Source organism: Montipora capricornis, chromosome 8 (genome assembly GCF_036669925.1).
Source record: "Montipora capricornis isolate CH-2021 chromosome 8, ASM3666992v2, whole genome shotgun sequence".
Classification (NCBI taxonomy): domain Eukaryota; kingdom Metazoa; phylum Cnidaria; class Anthozoa; order Scleractinia; family Acroporidae; genus Montipora; species Montipora capricornis.
Genome location: NC_090890.1, coordinates 54106093 through 54127175, shown reverse-complemented (window position 1 = coordinate 54127175; position 21083 = coordinate 54106093). Strand labels below are relative to the sequence as shown.

The window sequence follows — 21083 nt, the reverse complement described above, 5'->3', positions numbered from 1 at the left end:
TTTTTTTTTCTCGAGAAAACCCACGGACAACCCTCGAGAACTAGCGCATAAACAAAGCGATTTAATAATGTTTTTAACCTGGTTATAAATCAGTAACGTTGGAGGCAAGTTCCTTTGCCAATATGTCATCACGGCTCACCACAGGCTTACAACATGGGGTAGTACGTTACAAGTTGGTCAGCCTTTCATCTAAAAGGACTCCCAGACATTTATTAGAAGGAACGCATGAAACCGGATTATTGTCAATTGAGATAACATTAGATAAGTCCCCTGACTTATGGAAAGAACTCAAGTGAGGCCATCGCTACTGTGTGCATGTGATGGATGAAGAACCTTCGCTGATCCACAGCATCTGGAACTTCTTATGCAACACCCAGAAATCTCTGACCCGGGTGGGAACCGAACCCACGGAACTTCTTATCCTGATGCTGTGGATCAGCGAAGGTTCTTCATCCATCACATGCATACAGTAGCGATGGTCTCACTTGAGTTCTTTCCATATATACATACACACGCTACTTGAGCCAATAAGCATTAGATAAGTTTTAAGTGGATCAAATTGAAGCCTATTAACAGTGAGCCAGATTTCATAAATCAGAATTTATATTATTGGCAAGTACCTCTGCATCAAAACCAGTGACAAAGATTTGAGTATCGTCAGCATATAAACAGGGTGAGGTAGATTCTAAGCAGCTTGGTAAATCATTGATATATCGAACGAAATAGCAAAGGGTCAAGGATAGAGCCTTGGGGAACTCCACAGAGTATGTTTCTTGGAGTAGATAAGCATCCTTCACCAGACATTGTTGTTTTCGTTCAGTAAGAAAAGAGTTAAACCACATCAATTCTCTCTCACGGACTCTATAAAACTGGACTTTCTCTTGTAAAATGGAATGATCAACCGAGTCGATAGACTGCTAGCAGTCCTTTTCTAGATATTCGCGAGGGCAGGCGAAACAGCCGAGCGAAAGCGGAGAACCGGGAGCGAACGAGCGGACGGGGCTCTCTCTTCGCGTCTTTTTCTCCTCGCTTACCTTGCTCGTTTCTTTTCAGTCCCAGTCCTCCTAGGTAAGAATTCCCCGATATTTCCCCCTGTATGTCCCCATAGGGGTAGGGCAGAGGAACGAAAATCTTGTAATTTCCCTACCCCCTAGAGGCGTAATTGTGGCGTAATCTCGCGTAATTGCCCTAGTAATTTCCCCATATGTCCCCATTATCCCCGGGGGTCGGGGAGTGGGGAAAACAAATGACTAGTGCATTAGCCCGAGGTGCTCAAGGAATAAAGAAGTTAGATCACGTTTGTAAGCAACATGATATTGATCACAGCAATGCACAATCACTGGGTGACAAGTATGCTGCAGATCAAAATGCAAATCAATCATTCACAGAAAGATCTGTGAAAAACATCATAAAGTTAAAGAAAAAACTTGGCCTTGGTCTTAAGTCAAAAAACGGAAAAAGCCGTCGAGTGAAAAAAAACTGGGAAGGAAAATTAGCCAGTGAATTACATAACCAAGAAAGTGGAGATTTACTCGACGGCGTGTTATTGATGAGAGATGGTGTTCTGACCTTGCTGAAATGGAACAGTTTTGCAAATGGAATAAAGGATATAGACATCGTCTTACGGGTTTGGATGCAATGAAATAAGTCAGGTTGTAAAGACAAGATTTATTTGTCCAAAACAAGGAATCATTTTCATGTCATCAAATCTGTGATAGCGTTTCATGTTGTACCACATTATCATGAATGCAAAAAAAAAAAAAAAAAAAAAGTTGTTCAAAATGTGAAGGAATAAGAACAGGTAAATACGTAAACAACCACAATGGCAATATAGAGAATGTACAAATTGTGGAAAGAACGTTGATAAAGACCACAAATGTTATTTGAAAAATGTAAAAACAAAAGGTGGTAACAGTATAAGAATGATCCATGTCGAAAAAACAAATCAATGAAAAAGAAAGATTGGGGTTTTTTCCGTAGATCATATACAGAAAAATACATATTTTATGACTTTGAATGTTCTCAGGATACTGGAACTCATGGAGTTAACTCAGCTATTGCACAAGATTATAATGGTATTGAATTCATACATAGAAAAAACATTGAAGAGTTCTGCAGAAACTTGAGAAAATGATAAATTTAAAGAAGACACATTGATTGCACACAATAGTAAAGGATATGATGCTCACTTTATTTTCGTGTGAGAGTCAAATGGGAAGCTGACCTCTTTGTTAAAGAAGTTGCATCATGCTGTGTTGCTGCAATCGTACATAACTGGAACTTGCGTACCCACGCGTACATTTATAAACGCCACTTCAAAAACTCAGACTTGCAGCTGGAAACAAGATACCAACCAGAATGAAATTCCTCAAGTTCGGTTTTAAAGATATAGCAAGAGTCAAGGAAATGATGTCGAGATCCGTTTATGCTGGAAAATGCATTTTTAATTTATCTTTTCCCACAGGACCAGAAGCACGCACACAATTTTCAGGAAGTATATAGGACTAGTTTGTCCTTGCCAGGAGAGCATTCGGGTTCAAATGTTTCGGGCCTCTTTGTAATAAAGTCGTCGAAAGAAGTTATCCAAGAAGACATGATGTAGAATTTGAAGGCATTCCTTATATTTGCATCCGAATTGTCACAATTCGCCACGTTGTTGTGTAGAATACTTGATCGTGATCTAAGCCGCTGAGAGTAAAGCACAAGAGGCACGCTGGTCTGTCGAACGTAGAACAGGATGGCGTAGGTCGAAAAATAATGCTAGGCGCTGCTATTGAGAAAGTGGGCTTCAAAGAAATTGACACCATCGACAGAAGCACAACACGACCACAGGTACCCCAAGCTCAGTGTTGAGGGGTAAGCCAACAAAAATAAAAGGATTTTTATGAGAATCTCGAGAAAAAAATCTCAATTAATTGTTTGGTAATGTCGTGAGGGACGGCAAACAAAGACAAAAAACTCATTACCAAGCCACAAACAAAGATTCGTCACTCGTTATTTCCACCAAAGAGGGAACGGAATAAGTCCATTTATGAAGCGGCCTTCAAGAAAGGCGGAAGTGGTTTCGGAACATGGGATCTTGTTTTGAGACAACGGGTAGGACCTGGGAACTAAAAAAAAACAAAGAGAGGAAGAACTTGGAACCGGGAACTTGGCACTCAGGTCGACGAATCTTAATAAGGAAAATAGGATCGCTTTTGTGACGGAATGGCTCGCAAAAGAAAAAAAGACCACTACAAATAATTGGCTTTGCAAGGTGTTGGTGTCTGTAGAGCTTTCAACTCATTGAACATTGAACACAAATGCCCGGCTGGTTGCCCGTCGCATTAAGGCTCAGTGACATGTGAAGTATGGGACAATTAATATGGTGTTCATTTCTTTTGTTGGCTATGAGCGAAGATTAGCCGATTTTTTTCACAATAGGCCCTTTGCAGCAAGTCAGTCACGTGGTACAAAAAGCGCAATGCTGGAGAGCAAGCAACGCACTGGGACAACACGAAAAAAGAAAAAAAAAAACATTTTAAATGATGTGAACTCTTTGTTTATCTCGTCTCAGTGCATAGGATGGCGTCCAGCATGGCGGTTTTGTACCACGTTAGTGACTAGCTGCAAAGGGCCGATTGCGAAAAAAAATCGGCTTATCTTATCTCATAGCCAGCGAAAGAAATATTAACCTTTGCTGCATCTTTAGTAACCTTTAAAAGAGAAGGAAGGCTAGAATATAATTAGCAGCATGCTCTTCGATACCCTGCCAGTATTGGATTCTCGTCTCTTATTCGCTTTGGAACCGAAACGAGTGATAAACCACTGTTAGAAAGTGATTCGAGGAAAAATAAACAAATAAGTAAATAAATAAATAAATGAATAAATAAATAAATAAATAAATAAAAACTAGAAACACTAGTTTGCAGACCAGTTTTTTTTTCTTCGCAAGGGAGCATTTGAGCATCATATGTACGATAATGTGACGCGATTTAATGACGTGATGAGTGTCATCAGCCGCACATCGACGGGTCGCATGCTCCCAGTGGTTTCTCGCTCATTTCGCTACCAGACCGGATAAGAGACGAGAATCTACTGCCCAGAATGTAGCTCTTCAACCAACTCTCGCCATCATTGTTTATTTTTTTGAAGATATGCACTCGACCGGCGTTCTACCCCATCACGCAAACAAGAAGGTGGTACTTTGGTCCACGTATCAGTCCTAGCGTGAAGAAGGAATTCAAAGGCGATAAAGTTCGGGGATTTCTACATAAAACTCCACCCTTTCATTCGTTGGACCCTTGCGCGATTAGACGAATTCAGAGGTTGCAGGAAAGTTTAATTTAGAAAACTCATAACCCAGCGAGTTTCATGTCCAGACCCAACAGAGAATTATTTTCGGTACAAGGTCTGGCTACCAAAACACGCACTGTTGCTAGCAACCGCTAACTTGAAGCGGAAACGGTCTAACCGCACAACGGTCCAACGAATCGCCTCAAAAAGACATAAGGACATACGATTCAGCAAAAGTAAATTCATTTTATTTCTTTTCTTGGGTATGAGCCACGATTACACTAATTTTTCGTAATTTAGATTTGCCATGTATGATAACCCTTATAAATTGTCCGTTACCAAGAGTGGCTTAGATAAAAGTGTTGGTCTATCACTTTGCGGCCTTGCCCCAGCACAGTCACAAATTGATTTATTTTTAGATACACTTTGCGCACGAAACGAACAAAGGGCCACCAATTATAACCAACCAGAAGAAGCCATGTCACGTCTGACTGCTTCTTCCATGTTATTTTTTCTGACACGACAACTGATTTTCGCGGGAACGGGTATTATAAAAACAGACTCATTTGTGAATATGCAGGGGAGCCCACCATCTAATTCTCTTTTGCAGTTACTTTAAATGCAACTGAGCCAGGAGGGAGGGGGTGTCTCTAAGGACGCTGTTGGGTCAGTCCTTATGCCAGTGTGACGTCACGTCCCTCTTCTGTAACTTTCAAAATGGTGGCCAAATTTTTTGTCGCAGAGGCGGTCATAAATCAAGAATTTTAATGGATAACGTGATCAATTTCATTGAATTTAACAATGGTTGGATTCCTATGTTGATAAAAAACCAGTAAATGGTACTTATTTGGATTAAACGGTCAGAGTTGTGATGAGTTAAAACGAAAACTTTCGGCCTTCGGTCAAATCAGACGAGAGGTATTGTCAACCGGTCGGACTTTCAAGGGGCAATACAAAGCAAATTGAACGAGTTTCGAGTAGAGAATAGGACGTTCATGAAAATGCATATTAGGCTATAGCTACGGGTATGTGTAATGTCAACTCTTGGATGTTGATGGTTCGCCATATCAATCCCTTCAAAGTTCAACAGTTAAGTTATTTTTTAGGATTTGGAGATAAGTTCAATCTGGCTCTAGTTTATTTTCTCTGTTGAAATTATTATAACATTCCAATGGCACAGCTGTTACTTCTGCTAACAGTATTCCACAACGTAGATTCGACTAATTTGACAAAATAACAGAGTTGCCGAAGTTCATGAGAATAATCCATCGTTATCAACGAAAGAACATTCAAAGAATTATTATTCCAGTCCAGTGAATTAAACTTGGAATCTGTTCCTTTGTATGTACACGATTTGAAACTAGCCTGTTGCCTTTGGGTCCATTGAATCCTGATGACAACATCAACACTATTATTTATTGACAGTGTAAACTGATAACAAGATATCCATTGCTTTTCTTGCAAATTAATGACCACAAAGCCGCTGGTAACAATGGTCGGGCAAGGCAAAAGTAGTGACCTAACTTGCCAAATAAATAAATATACTTACAAGAACACGTCTACCAAGGATGTAGGTAAGTTAGGCAACTCTTTCTTGAGGTGAATGTGAATTCAATTAAAATTTTAGAATCCAGCGTAAGGCACATGTTCTGCAGGAAAACTAAAAGTCCAGGCTTCAGTGTTCAAAAGGATAGCGCTCTCTGCCGGATAAATCACTATCCATTGGATAGCGCAAATGGTTTCGCTACCTATCTACTGGATAGTGCTTTATCAGGCGGATAGCGCTATCATTGTTTGAACAACTGGGCCCAGGCCTCAGTTGTTCAAAAGATGGATAGTGCTCTCTGCCGGATAAGTCACACCGATGAGAAATCTGAAGAGAAATGACGAAAACAGCGACCACCTCACTCTCAAAAAAATTGATATGAAGAACTGCCAAGCCAAATGACAAAAAGATGTATGTAATTTACATGCCTATGTCAAGTGAATAAAAATTCCTATTCTTGAGGTTATTCGTTGCTTAGTGCAGATAGAAAACGTGACTGGTTTATGATGACTTGTTGGTCCCAAAGAGAAAGTGGCGGTCCCGCCAATTAATTAACCACACAAATCCAACAATAACAGATAACGAAGGTCACACTTTACAATGCAATTCGTGGGCAATAGCGTAAGGCTTTGTCTTTCTTGACTCTTCCTGACCTCTGGTGGAGTTGATTCGATGGCGTTCCACTGAAGCATGAGGAGTGGGTCAAGAAACATCATTGGAAAGCAATACAGTTACCCCCCCACCCCCCTCCTGAACTGAGCATTCAAATTGTGACTTTAATTCGGGCACTTGTGATAAAACCAGGTGACCTACTTATTTTCTTGGAAATGTTCATGACGTTCTTAGAGTTTTTGATAGGCTGGAAAACTCAAATAGTACAGGAAGGATAAGTCAAATTTTATTGGGTATTTTCCAACAAAGTGGGTGTGGAAAAATAGGCCTATCGTGGGCGTGGAAGGAGGGGGTGGGGGCATTCTTGTTGCATTTGGCCAAAAGCCGCAGCTGTCGGGGTGTGGACTCTGTGGCTGTGCATTAAATTTACGGTTACCGTACTAGATATATTTGCAAACAGAACGATACTCATCGATAGCTCATAATCAATCTTTCCTCGTTCGAATTCAGTGAAGAGAAAATATCTCTTTAATCCTCAGTTGAATACCTCCGTTTATTCAATATGTTGAAGAAACGGGATACGAACTCTGCATTGATTGACGAGGAACTCGCGTTTCGTTAAAAGATTTTGATAAATTTGACAGCGCGCATATGCATAAAGTATGTTATATACTTATTACAGAAAGAGCACACAAATCCTGAAAACGTTTATTAGTAAAGCATGTTGCAAACGTTCCAGTTTTAATTATTTTGAAATTGTGCAAGCGCTTGATAGCCTACATTCAGCTTTATGTTCTCGTTCTGCCTCAGTGATCTCAGGTAGTTAAATGCCGCTTTCTCTTCATCCGTGGTTATATTCAGAACTGCGTACATATTCTTCAAACCATCTGATCTTGCTTTCTCCACGATACCAAGGGCATCTGCTCTGGCCTGAGCATTAATAACAGCAGCTTGTGCACTTGCGTTCTGTCCAATTTCCCTGGCCTCGTTGAAAATTTCGTTTTTCTGTTTCTCAGTTTCCTTACGAACCACCTGTGATGGACATAATAAAGGGAAACAAGGGTATAACCATGAAATTCATTTCAATTATCGGCTGCAAGAACCTAACCACAAGAGTCTTTACTGCACAGATCCCAGTAGCTCAGTTGGATGAGCCTTGTGTGCTGCGTAATTGGGCGGTCATGGCTCTAGTCCCCTTCTAAAAATACAATACAGTACAATACATAATTAATTGACCGCTCCCCACAGGGGCTTTTCAGGGCCAATCTGAACACAACGAAACGACAAAAGTGAACAACAACAACAACAGCTGCTATGAATCCCAACTTGACTGAGGCAAACCATTTGGCATTTTACAAGTGCAGCTGGGAAGTTGAACCAGGGACTACCAGGAGCAAATTCAACGAGTGGTCAGAGCGCTTCTTGAACCCGGGATCTCCGAATCTTAAGACAAGCGCCCTAACCACTGAGCCACACTGCCTCATTCCACATGCGCATGTGCCCCATCCAGTGTCTCATTCCACATGTGCAGTTCACGCATAAAAGTACTGATAAAACAGTGTCTGCCATTTGAAAGCTTTCAATATAACAGCTATACACCCTTTAATTAACTTGCCAGTTGAGTCGATTTTCCCCTTATATCCTTCTTTTGACGAGTCGGACATCTTTAAACGCAGAGGTTTCCCAGACCTTGTACAAACCGTTTTTGCTTTCGTCGAACGTAGAGTTATTTACAGAGTTTCAACACTCAAGAAGAGACTATACTTTAAAATCTGTCCACCGATAGCAATGCATATGTCCTGGTGATGCATTTAACATGGTCAAGAGAGTAAGCTATCTTCTTCTTTGTTGCCTTTTATTTTCTATTTTAATATTTACGATCGCTTGTTTGCAGGATAGCTTATTTCAATTATAACTTGTTTTTCTTATCGTATATCTAGTTTCTCCGCACACTTAAAGTTCTCCAGAATTTTGTTATCAGTTAACCTTTCAACGAGTAATGCTTCCTTACTTTCCGAAAACACGTTGTCACAGTTCATAGTATCGTTTCGTGAGATTTCTATTGTACGGAATTTGATCGTTTCGGGACATTTGATTGTGGGAGAATTGGAAATCGTCAAATATTATAAAGCTATCCTTGGCTTTTACGTGACGCCATAAAACAGACGATTGAATTTTTATCTTCATTATGCCAAAAATATACCTTCTTGCACGTTTTCAGCTCAATAGCAAGCTTTTTTTTAACATAGAGCAGTTTAAATTTCAGTTATCTTTTTTCTCCAAAGCGCGTGACATAGAGACATGCCACGCGGACATGAAAATATCCATTCACATCGTGCTTTTAAGCTCTGAACAACCAATATATCAAGACAAGTGTAAATGCGAATATTTACAACTTCAGCAGAGCAAAGATAGGTTTTCAGATAGCCGAAGTAAATCCAGGTTTAACCCGCTGTTTTCCGGCCGCCACGTTTGTGCACGTGTCCTTCTGAAGGACACCAACACGTGGTGTCTCCAGTTTGAGTGCTAAAACATGTTGAGTTTCTTTATCACTCTTCTATGACTGATATTTCAATTTCTTGACTATGATCGATTTTATTTTAATTTTCCGAGGGCAAAACTAAATGTGCGTTAAAACCAAAAATAAAGGCTGCAACAAAGATTTACCTATAAAAGCATATGACACGAGACAGCGATCCAGCAGTTGTTGGAGGGAGGATGAAAACCGGACTCCCAATACGGTTGGAAACCGAGCCAGGAAAAGGTGGCGCAGGAGATATTGCGAATAAAGCCTAAACAATTGCATACAAGATTGCAGTATCCCAACATAACGTACGAATCATATTATTTAGCAATTTTTCACCGAAGACGAAGTAAATATTGCTGAATATTTACCTAGTCGAGGGCGAGGTAAATATTTACCAATATTCACTGGGCCTGAGGCGAATAATTGTTTTAGTATTATTTTCAACGGTGAATATTAAGAAAGTGCAAGACAACGGGCTAAAACAAAATAAAAAGGCACGAAAAGTGCTCGATTGGCTTAGCAGCCGCGCCTCCAAATTGGTATATTCACCTGTTAGCGCGGTGAATATAACACTAAATTCTTTTATAAATTCACCGTTGAAAATTATACTGTTTTTTTTTTTGCCTTAACTGAAATCGTATAATGCCATCGATTTATCTGTAATTTTCACATGTTTGTATTAATCAGTGATGACCTCAACCAATCGAATTGCAATATTTTTCAGTGATAGGGTGAAACGTTAGGGATAATGATCAGCTAGGCCCAAATGCAATGCACAGGGAAAGAGAATAAATGTTAAGAGCTGCTTTGAATGTCTTTAACACCCTGATTGTTATCAAAACTGAAAAATTGTCAAAATATTATGTCAACTCGATCTCGTTGGGGAAGCGCAATCCTTTTACTCGAGGATGAAACATTTTTCCAAGAGGATTGTTTTATGATACAGTGCCATGACGAGACCATATTCGTATTCTCACAGATGGACTAGAAGGAACGTGGAATGGGTGGCTAATGCAGGGCACTTTTTGTAGATGCAAATATTTCTTTTCCTGCGTAAGCCTCCACTGCGTACTCGCCAAATCGACTGTGAGAACAGGAATTATATATGGCCTATTCTACTCTATCCTATTCTATTCTGAACAAAGGCGTTACCTTCTCCCTCAATTCAAACTGCGCTCGTTCTTCCTCTGCCGCTTCTATAACCTGTCGCAAGTATCGACTCTTGACATCGTCATGCACGTCGACTGCCAGTAACTGGAAATACCGCACCTCTACAAAAATCCCCTTTTGATCACTCTTACAGAGCTTGTTACTGATACAGTAACCACAAGGCGGCATATCTTCTTCATTTGTTGGACATGTCGGTCGGCAACAACCATCAACCCGCTTAGCCAATGCTTTGAAAAGTTCGCTTTCAATGTTCTGTCGATTCCTGTAAACAATTGAAGGAAACAATGAGTTCTGATCTAAATTAAGCCCTTTGCAAACGCTCCTGTCTCTGTAAAGGAATGTTGTCCTAAGCAGCGTGTGTATGTGTATGCAGAGAATTGAAGTGAGGCCAACGCTACTGTGTGCATATGATGGATAAAGAACCTTCGCTGATCCACAGCATCAGAAACTTCTTATGCACACAATAGCGTTGGGCTCACTTGAATTCGCTCCTGTCTCTGTTGACCCAACACTTGAGGTTGGATGCAGTGTGTTTGTACACCGTGTTGCAAATTGTTGCGTGTTGTTGGCATTGTTTAATATAATGACAAGCTTTTTGGGGAACAGGTCTCAACATTTGTTTGTCTCCTGAGCGCTTTAGGGGTAAGCGAATAACGTAGCGTGGGTTTTGCGCACGGCCACCAACTATCTTCCAGAAAATGCCAATTCCAGAATTCTGATCGATGGAGAGTGGAGAGGATTCTTCTATGTTAGTATCGTAAAAAAAAAATGAGGCCAAACACAACAAAGGTTGTATCCAAATAAGTCACCTTACCAAAGGTAAAAATGCAACAATCAAACTGGATGTAGAAATCAGAAGAAAAAAAGATGAAGACATTGTATAGATTCTATGGTAGGGTTGAGCACATTGTGCGAGAATGATCTTTGGCATAGCCAGGGCAATCGAGCATAATTTTCCAAAAAAAAAAATTGAAAAAATAAAAACAGCTCTAGTGAGGTATAATTTGCACTTTGTACTTTGTAAAGCTAAAACAATTTTATTCTTGCATTTAATTGATTTTTAGTATAGTAGCAAATGAATAGGCCATTTGCATGATGGCGAAATCTTACTACGAAGACCAGAATGCATTGAATAGTTTCTGTTCTCAAATTTTACCAACTGTCTCGTTATTCGCTGGAGAGTCAAAAAATCTCCATAAGAAAGCATTTTGGCAAAGCATTCTGGTCTCGGTAGTAAAATGACGCCATCATGAAAATAGCCTATTACATTATTCAGTTTATTTGGGACTGGAAGCTACCGGAAGCATTTTGCTTTCCCATTTGCCTAGTTACCTAGCAGTAGACCCTATTTCTTTCCGTGTTGCCATTCTAGAGTCCTCTGAGTCAGAGAAGAAACAAATCAAACAGTTGAAGGACATTTGAGAATCACGCTTTAGAATGCAATAATTTATGAATCGCTGGTATGTGCACCGGGAGGGTGTCATTCTGTGAATAAACTAGGAATCTAGTAGCATAATTTTCAGGACCTTGGGCACAATTTCTGGCATAATTCAACAAAAGGGTTGAGCCCATTACGCACTTTTATTTTACTAGCACAACGGTCTCAAACTCTATTCGGTAGAGGCCAATTTCATATTAGACACATTTATATGTAATTTGGACGCACTTTCGACATTGTGATTACTATCTAATGAACCTGCCCAAAGTTGGTTATGGTACTAACGTTTAGGACATCTTTCCGGTGGTGGCGGTTAACTTCATAATCAAAAGACTTTTCAACAATGCGAAAACTAGTGCCCAGTCCATTTTTGAACTCCGGAACGGGCAATATCTTGAAAAATGGTAGGCCTCTTAACGATCGTGGGTTCGATTTTCGATGTTTTCTTTGTAACGACCCATTTCCATTCTAGCGTTAACGCTCAGACAATTAACAATAAGCTTTATGAGCGATCTTCCCACGAGGAAATGATTACTTCCCATATGGAAACAATTTCTTATGTCTTACCGATTTTCCTAGGGTGAAATTCTATGCGCCCCAATCAATCATGTGGCAGTTTACGAAACAAGTGGTAAAAGTTTGCAAATTCCTTAATTATTCCTTACTAATTTATTGATAATAATTTATTAATTATTTAATTAATTGCAAAGCTAGAGTAAATCGAAACCAAGACCAGAGAAAACCATCCTCATGGGGACCTTTGGACAGAGAGTGTGGTGTAAGAGTACGGTATTTTCCCGTGAAGACCTCATTCATAATGATGTTCAAAAAACTGATACATTTTGCTAATGGTTAAGAAACATTCTGTACTGGGGGTGAGCAAATGTATACCTGAAAACTGTTTCTAACATGGAAAAGCACCGAACCTGATGTAATCCTCGATCGGTAAATTCGCGGCTCTTCCCTTTATGGCGTCAATTGCGGTTCCCCTGACAACGGGTTCGTAGTCCACATTGTACGCTTCATGCAAATCTGGCAGAAAGTCCTTTCTTAGAAAGTACTGAAAAGCACAGGTGATTTGGATTTCGAGCTTGTCTCCAGTCCAGACTGCAATCTCATCTAGTTTGATAAAGTGTGCATTGGCCTGGAACAGCTTGAAAGTGAAGTCAGGACCAATGAAATACCGTCCCGAGGTATACACCTTGTCGATGTCCACAAAACCAGTTGATCTTTGTTTTTTGAAACCGAGCTGTATTGGAAAAAAAGAAACAACGACAACAACTGGGTTACAGATAGTATGCTTTAGCTACTGTTGCCATCAGGGTTTGAACATGCAGACACTCATCGAAGTGTTGCAGGCATCTAACGACTCCTACCAAAAACAGTTGTATGCTAACATCTAGCATTAAAATGAGTTTGACCATGGTTTTCCGGTGTTTGTGTATCATTATATTATTCGGGTTAGTACCAAAAATTATAACACAGTCAGGTACGTTAACTAATACATGTTAAACATGCTCACTATCCATTGTATTGTTAAGATGAGATCCATTTTGAATAATGGCATCTAAAGTATTTTGAGTTCTAGTAACTACAAAGTGAAATGACTGAGCAACATATTGAATAACGAGCTATTGCAAAACACTATTTTTCGAAACACTTGTGTTACTGTTAATAACGCTTTTAAATTGTTGGTAGTTGTCAAGTCATATTTTGTAATTCGTAAACTTTTTGGTTCATAACATCAGTTACTCCATGTAATATATAAAGATTACTTCATGGAAAATGCGCGCGTACGATTTCAGTTCACGAGTTAAGTAGTATCAGAAAACGAACGAGTGAGCGCAGCGAACGAGTGAGTTTTCTGATACGAAACGAGTGAATAAAGATCGTAGAAATCATTTTCCATGCTGTAATGCGTTTACTTCATAGGTACTGAGGTTTTTTTCGTGGCATTGTATGATAGACAAATTTATTTCGCACAATTGGAGTGGGGCGATGAAAGCAATAAACAATGGTTTAAAAGCACCCAACCGACAATTTGTATAATAAAATTCACAACACTTACTGTGTTTCAGATTTTCCAAAGTAGTCCAAAGTGAAGAGTGTTTTTAGTTCGTCGCTTGTCAAAGCTACCGGCCCTTTAGGTTTATTTCCCTTTCCTTGCTTCTTTAGTTGTTTTTGTTTGGACTAAAAGAACCTCTCTGGTTTTCTCAAATACCAGGTCGTTTGTTATGCTTGGGGAATAGCTCCTTTTCTTCAGTTGTCGTTCCAAGCTAGACACTAATCTTCGATGGATAGTAGTATAGTTTATATTTTGTACAAATACCTTTATGAGCTAGACTCTTGTACTCACTATCTTGGAAATTAGACAAAAACAACCTTGGGATATTTCTTTTGGCGTTTATCCGTGTCCTTGGATAGTAAACTTATCTCGGTAGAAAAATAACTTTTCTTGTTCGAAAGTTCTAAAAAAAATTGGTTTTCTTCTCATTTTTTTCACAAACCTGACCGACACTGGTTTTTTGTGTACTTTTTTTTGGTTCTGCAATATTTTTAATAAGAAAAACTTAGAGACACGACTTACGATGATTCTGCGCGATTCTCATTTGTCTTTCTTGGTATTTGGGGAACAGAAAAATGTTATATTTCCCTTTACCCTTTGTGCGAATGACACCAAAATTGAAGTTGACAGTTGCCTTCCTCAAATATCTAATCACATTTCAACGCTCATTCAATAAAACTATAAAAGCAAGGTGACACACGCTAACACCAACACATCACGCATGCGCACAATCATTTCACACGGTTAATTAGCAGCCATGGACAGCTGTTTCAGCCTCTTGGGCCTCATCAGCATGGCGTAGCTAACATTCTAAGCGAGTGTGTTTAGCACCCCTTTATGAGGCAGCTTCACATACCATACATGTGGTAAGCAATCACCGTTTTCCCTTTGTTTAATGTTTCTTTTTTCCTCAATTTCATTTCAGTATTTCTCGTTTACTAGTGGTATTTCTACTGTAATCAGTTGACTGGAGTAGCCACATGCGGTCATAGACTGCCTATTTCTTTTTAATCTTTTACATCATTTTATCAAATTTTCATTATTTTGATACAAATCCTATGGCTGGCCCTTGTTCACTTTGCTAATTAGGTTAGATGTTTTTAAAGTCTTCATAGCTGTCAAGCTCTAGTTTTGGTGGACCGACCCGTTCCGAAAACGATCGATATCTTTTAAGCTGCGTCTACCGCGAATGGCGTGTGCCTTTGTATGTGAGGCGAGCGTACAAAGTATCATTCTTACCAATGTTTCTTCCCTGTATTTCTCGACGGTCATGTTCTCGTCCCCAGATTCCAGGGCCTCCACTAGGAACGCCTGGAAAAATGACCTCCCATTTTCCCACCAAATATGAAGACAATAAAGAACGGTTTGCATTTTTTAACCCTGGCTTCCGTTGAAAGCCCGAGTAAAAAACAAAAAAACAAAAAAAAAAAAAATAATAATCTGAAGATATGTCTCTTTTGGGGTTCCAGGAAGAGGCATTTTGCGTTGCCATGCAAACCCCGATCTCTCTGTCGTCTTTATTTCTCTATGAAATGAGATAATCATTCGCACAGTCGAACATTAATTCTTTGCGAGCTAGGCGTGTGCAACTTTTCCAAGTAGACGTTTAACGACAAATAGTCTTGAGCGCTAAATATCCTATACAAGGAGTTGCTATGGTATTATTTGCAGCATTGTGATGCTGTAGGCTTGTATCATGAGGCTGAAATGTAAGTAAAGACTAGCCTCTGAGAGAAAACAGAGGTGAGAGGTGGTTACATGCTGACTGAGACTCCAAACATGCCTCGTAACGAAGATGGCGGTTTACAAGTGAAGTTGTCTCTCTGGTCGTACTGTAGATGGTTTCCAGGACCTACCAATGCTATTTACGCTGGTTTTGAGTGGTAAAAAATTCAATGGATGCCATAGTTTGCTGGTAGTATTAGGAGGCCCGCCCATAATTCTTTAAGGCATTAATAAGGCAACTTGAGATACGCAAGACTGGCTCCAATAAATGGCCAAAGCGTGGCCAGCGGAAAAAGTGAGAGAAAAATTCCCAGTCAGATACCAAGTTATGGCCTTGAGGTTTGCTTTAAATGTAGACTTTTGATTTTAGGGCAATGTTTTCGATTAATAAATTGACCACAAAAAAGTGTTATTTTTGGTGTTTTTCTTTGGCAAAAAGACTGGCACTTTGGGCTTTGTTGCGAAACGAATTGGGATATGCAGCGGAATTCGGCAATTGTAGTTAGTTTTTTTGCCTTTGATAATTGTAAAACACACCAGTGGGTGCTATTCACATATTCTCATGAAGTTGTGACAAAATTTAAACAAGAAAGAAATCATAAAAGCAAAAGCGGCATATTTTACGTGTATGCGTAACTGTGGTGAAAAGGGCTAATTGATTTACCCTAAAATGCACTGCATGAGTACTGCACGTGACAGTTGAAGAATGCATGCGTAGCAAATGACATGAAAAAATGGAACTCGTACTTGAACGCCATGTCGGCGCTAAAAGTTTACTTAACTTCAACATGCAGTGACGTGCTGTGCTAATTTCAGACCAATACATATGACATAAAAGACAACTTTGTAACAGGAAGTTTTCTAATATTGCATCTACAATCACATTCCACTTGTGCATTTTAAATAATTCCTGCTTTTGACGAAATATCGTCAGTCACGCGGAACACAACGGACGGAAAACTTGAAGTTATGTTTCTTCTACACAAATTGTGATATTGCCTCACGGTACGTATTGACAGTAAAATCACTGGAGCTGAAGTGGGACAGTCAAAATACCACCATTACTAGTACTCAAAAAATTCAGCTTATGATTTAGTCAGAAAAAGTAGGGTGATTTTTTTTCTTCTTTAATTTAACCTTCCTTTTCTTAGGCTAAGTTTAGCGCCCCTGTTCTTACTTAAAATAATGTCAATCTTTATCTCAACGAATTTTAATGACCTCAGTCATGATGGCGCCTTTGTTTTTGTTTTATTTCCTTTTTACTGTTTCTTAGCTCTCCATTTCGAACGCTCGTCAATGACCTCAGTCATGATTGCGCCTTTGTTTTTGGTTTTTTTTTCCTTTTTACTATTTCTTAGCTCTCCATTTCGAGCGCTCGCCAACTCTTTCTGAATCGAAATAATCATTAGCAACAACTCTTATAGCTTAACTAGCTCATGACAAGTCTATAATTGATAGGAGCGGTGTGCAATACAGGACGAGCGGAATGAAACGACTCAGATGTAGTGAGAAATAGTGGCCCGAAGGTTTTTTCACCGCATTTTCCCTTAAACCCTACCTCGTCTGAAATAGTAAAGGATAATACATTTTAAAACGTGGATCTCATTAGAGTGATGCAAAACTGACCGGCTTAGACTTTGTGTGTTCATTGTAGACTAAAGTTATCAAGGTCCAAGTAACTCACTTGGCAACTGAGTGTAATGAAATCATTGCGGTTGTGGCTTGCCATTTGTGAATTGAAATTGGGAAAATAAAGAAAATGTTAAAATGCAATAATGGCTTTGTTGGGATTTAGACATATCCCACTTTTCTTCTATAACCTAATCACTCAATAGTATTGGCTCTTTGCAGGATAAAAGATGCTCCAAGAAAAGTCCAAGTTCGAATTAAAAACGTTCAGGAGTGCCTGTAAATAAATTCGTGTTACCTCACCTCGTAATATTCAACACCCGAGAAGCTTGTTGGTATCAAAATAAGAATAAGAAGAGCTGCAATTCCAATAACGGCGATGACAACTTTTAGAGCTCCGCTTGCCATGTTGACTGCAACTGCTGCAAAATAACAAGGCACGCATGCCTAAAGTTAACAATACCGACCAATCATAATCACTTCCTTGTCTTCTTTGCATTTTTGAATTCACAAATAGAGCAAAAATACTCAAACAGGTGTTGAATACCAAGTATCGTTTGCGATTTTCTAGCATAAGGCTCAGCCTGAATTTCGCTGGATTGTGCACAGGCACCCTTAGCAAGAAAAGAAAATAACAAATTTCATAAGATCACCTTAAATCATCTGATAGTACAACGCACGTGTGATATGTCATTGATTGTCATTAAGTAGTTTCCCTTGAGGTTACACAGGCTTCTAATTAAAAAACATGTATAATACATGTGAATATTTTGAACGCAATTGCATGTGCGTTGACGTGTGAGTTGTCAGGTTACCTCATTACCAGTACAGTTCAAACTCCCGTACTTTGTTAGTCGCTAGTTTCCCTTTGAAATTGGACGATGGATTGTGGTAGCAAAACGGCGTTTGCCTGTTTGGTTTTGGCAGCCATAATCGTCTTTATCGGTGCAATGGTAGGGACATCTCTAAAGAAGCTGAGCACAGAGGAAGGTAAATTGCCTTACACCTGATGAAGCAACTGTGCATGCGCTTGATTGATGTGTAACTGACTGTGAATTTTCCAACGGCACGCTTCACTTTCATCGAAGTTGAGTCCCATTCTTCAAAAACTTAGGTTCAAATAAACTTCCTTCAGAGCATAAATTATAAAAACAAGCTGCCGTGTTTGTGTTTCGCGGATGAACTTTTTTATTATACTATTGTATTTACGATATGTAAGTACCGTTTGAAACATTCATATTGTGTTCATCATAGTACATGGTTTTAGATTTAGATTAAGCCAAACACAGCATGTTCATGTTCGAGAAATTACTACACCCATGTCCTTCATTTAACTGAATACATTTAACAAATGAACGGTAGCTATTTTTGAACTTCCATGTTTTTCGAAGACATCGAGCTTTTTGTGTGTTTCAATTCTGTCGCTTAAGTGTACTTAAGCCTACGTTACGTCACTTGGAAAATTTTGTGAACTTTACAATTGATATAAATAGCGAAGATACCTACTGATATGATTGGAATTTCAATTATTATATGTTAGAAAGGCAAATTTTTCCATCATACCTCGACAGCTCAGTTGTTCTGTGTTCTGTTGTTCGAAAGCAACCAGAGTATACAGAGCAACTTCGGTCAACCTCATAAAAATAAGACGAATGCTTTTGAAGGACGAAGCACATAACGATAAGTACTTTATTTATTGAATGATGTGAAAATAAGTGGCGTGTGTTTCCGACTCAACCTAACTGGGTATATGGATCATGATTATTGACTTACGAGAATATCCTTTTGAAAAAGAATACGGCTTCAAATTAAACGTAAAATTGAGAGCAGAGAAATTGTCAACTTAAATTTTGTTTCTGCTTTTGCCGCTTCTTTGACAATGCAAAGTTTATTTTCACCTATTTCACAATGGGAATACGAGGAATATTCCGTTTAAGTATATTCTTTTTGGACCCATTCCTTTTTCAGTATTATCGGAATAGTGGTCTGATCACAATGCTTTCCGTACCAGCATAAAGGAAATGAACAGCACATTGTTTACTCGGAATATTTGGAATATGCATGAGTTCTCGGGAAAATCGTGCGTAGATTCTCAAGACGGTTCCAGACTATTCCGTGCTCTTGTTCTCAGGCCACTCGCGCGAAAAGTATTAGGTTTTCCGAATGCCCATTTGTTAGGAAAACCTTATTCCGCTTAGTTGCCGGGATACTGCTAAAATCGAATAGGAATAAGAAGAAGACTTCCAAGGAATGCACCCCGAGTTTGTTAAGAGCCTTAGCTGCGGAGGAGTCGACGTGGGTGGGCAGCCTTTATTCTGGAGTACCTCCAGCTGATGGCTTTCAATGAATACGTAATATTTGAAAACTGAGTTGAATCTTTTTTATTTTGCAGTGGGGATAGCGTACAATATTCATCAGAAGAAGCTTGCTACCGAAGTGAAGAGAGAGGGTCTCCACCCCGGCCCCCCTGGATACCACTTTATTATCTTTCCAAGTGTTTTCCAGAGTATTAGTTATGCTGATGTTGAGTGTCTTAACAAGGAAGGCATCGAAATCGAACTAATCGTACATCTGCAGTATCGCGCGAGACCGGCTCAACTGCGAGAGATAATTCTCCAGTTTAAGGATAAGGAGGACTACTTGAAAGTGTTGATGTAAGTGCAAAATCATTACGGGTTTTTTAACTCTTCTAGGGTTAAGTATTTTTGTTTTATAGGCTTTATGGCGGTTCTCGAACGCATTTTTCTCCTCAGTTTTTTTTCCTTAAACTTTAGATAGTTTTGGACCTTTTCTGGTATATTTTGTAATTCTTGCGCGTTTGTACGCGGTAATTTAGCATCGCGTTTCCGTGAAACGGGAAACGTCAAACGGCAGGCTGTTGCTTGTCATAAAGGCATGAAAATTATCTTCTAAATTTTCTCTCTCGTTTTAGAAGTTGCGCGACATTCGTAGATAACGGGCAAAAAAAAAAAGAGCTAAAAGCACACCAGTTTCTTTGATTTTTGGCAAAACGCAAATTTCAGTTTTACGTTTGCTGTCTGCCGTAAACGCAAAGCTAAATCTATCTAATATTTCTGTTTCAATAGTAAAGACTTGATTGATTGATTAATTGATTGATTGATTGACTGATTGATTGGTTGGTTGGTTGATATTTAGACTATCCCAAAATTATTGTAGCCAAGGAATCTCTAGATCTAGGGTCATTGCCAAACCTACAATGGTTTCGGACGGTCGGTTTCTTGTTAAACATTTAACAAGAAATATGTCGGTATCCAACAAGAATTTTGACACTTTACGAAATTTCATTCTTAATAATGATGTTGGACACATCGAAACGTCAAGTAACGTTACTTGTAATATTTCAATAATGGTTTGCCCCTCGTTAATTGACGACGGCGATTTGGACAAGTCTCATTATAGCTAATTATTTAAATCCTTTCTTGGCAACGTTGGTGTTGTCTTAACCCTCCAGGGAACGGAAGTGGGACATGACCATATTATGATTAGATCATTGCCTGAGCTAGTAGCTAGTAAAACGATTCCCCGATTGTGCATTGGTAAGTCATACGATGAAATTTAACGAGCAAATGAAAAAGATCAGACCTAAAAGTGGTCGCGGTCGCTTACGACAGGTTTCAAAAATAGTGATTTGATAATCAAACAGCAAAAAATATCATCTCACGAACCACATTTACACTGCTGGTCAACCACAATTAGGGGAAAACGTTCGGTACTTTGGAAAACTGGTAGCTTACGAGAGGTGGTCGCAGAGGGAGGTTCGACTGTGTATTCCACGGGTCTTAATTAATGAAATGTGTAATTCGAGGCTTACGGGCATAAGCAATGAAAAGAATAAGTTCTGAATCTCCAATAAAGGGGTTTGTATTTGGAGAACGGTAAATGCATTTTTGGGGAAAGTTTTTACCGTCTATTCACTGATAAACAAGAACAATGTTAGCAAGTGCTTGAAGTCATCTTTGTTATGTCTTGGTAATTTCAGTAGTGTTGGAGAGTCTGCAATCCACGACGCTTGCAGTGCATTTAACACCACTCAGTTCCAGTCACAACGAGCTTCGTTTCAAGACCTTGTTCGCAC

The 21083-nt window shown here is 39.3% G+C and overlaps 2 protein-coding genes and 1 pseudogene across 5 annotated transcripts in view; 1 reads left to right on the top strand and 2 right to left on the bottom strand.

Annotated features, from left to right (window-relative positions):
* Positions 1–2207: 2207 nt before the first annotated feature.
* LOC138014160 (uncharacterized) lies at positions 2208–4779 on the bottom strand (annotated as a pseudogene).
* A 2349-nt stretch (positions 4780–7128) lies between these two features.
* Positions 7129–18640, bottom strand: LOC138013543 (uncharacterized). 3 transcript variants are annotated; one of them, XM_068860643.1, is made up of 5 exons: positions 18551–18640; positions 17291–17409; positions 12495–12817; positions 10113–10392; positions 7129–7465 (listed from the first exon to the last, which is right to left on the bottom strand). In XM_068860643.1, the coding sequence occupies exons 1-5, from the start codon at positions 18624–18626 to the stop codon at positions 7175–7177; spliced, it is 1089 nt and encodes a 362-aa protein (XP_068716744.1). In that variant the 5' UTR covers positions 18627–18640; the 3' UTR covers positions 7129–7174. The 3 variants fall into 3 exon arrangements, with proteins under 3 accessions (XP_068716744.1, XP_068716746.1, XP_068716745.1); XM_068860645.1 differs by lacking the exon at positions 18551–18640 and adding an exon at positions 17641–17662; XM_068860644.1 differs by lacking the exon at positions 18551–18640 and adding an exon at positions 17535–17607.
* The window catches only part of LOC138013545 (uncharacterized), a 5010-nt gene continuing 1712 nt past the window's right edge, over positions 17786–21083 (top strand). Inside the window, exons 1-3 of one of the 2 annotated variants that reach the window (XM_068860648.1) lie at positions 17786–17977; positions 19380–19641; positions 20991–21083. The exon at positions 20991–21083 is cut by the window's right edge and continues 52 nt beyond it. In XM_068860648.1, coding sequence (XP_068716749.1) covers positions 17869–17977; positions 19380–19641; positions 20991–21083 — 464 coding nt within the window. In that variant the 5' untranslated portion in view covers positions 17786–17868. Of the gene's footprint in view, positions 17978–19379; positions 19642–20987 lie in introns of both variants that reach the window. The other variant, XM_068860647.1, reaches the window with a different exon arrangement.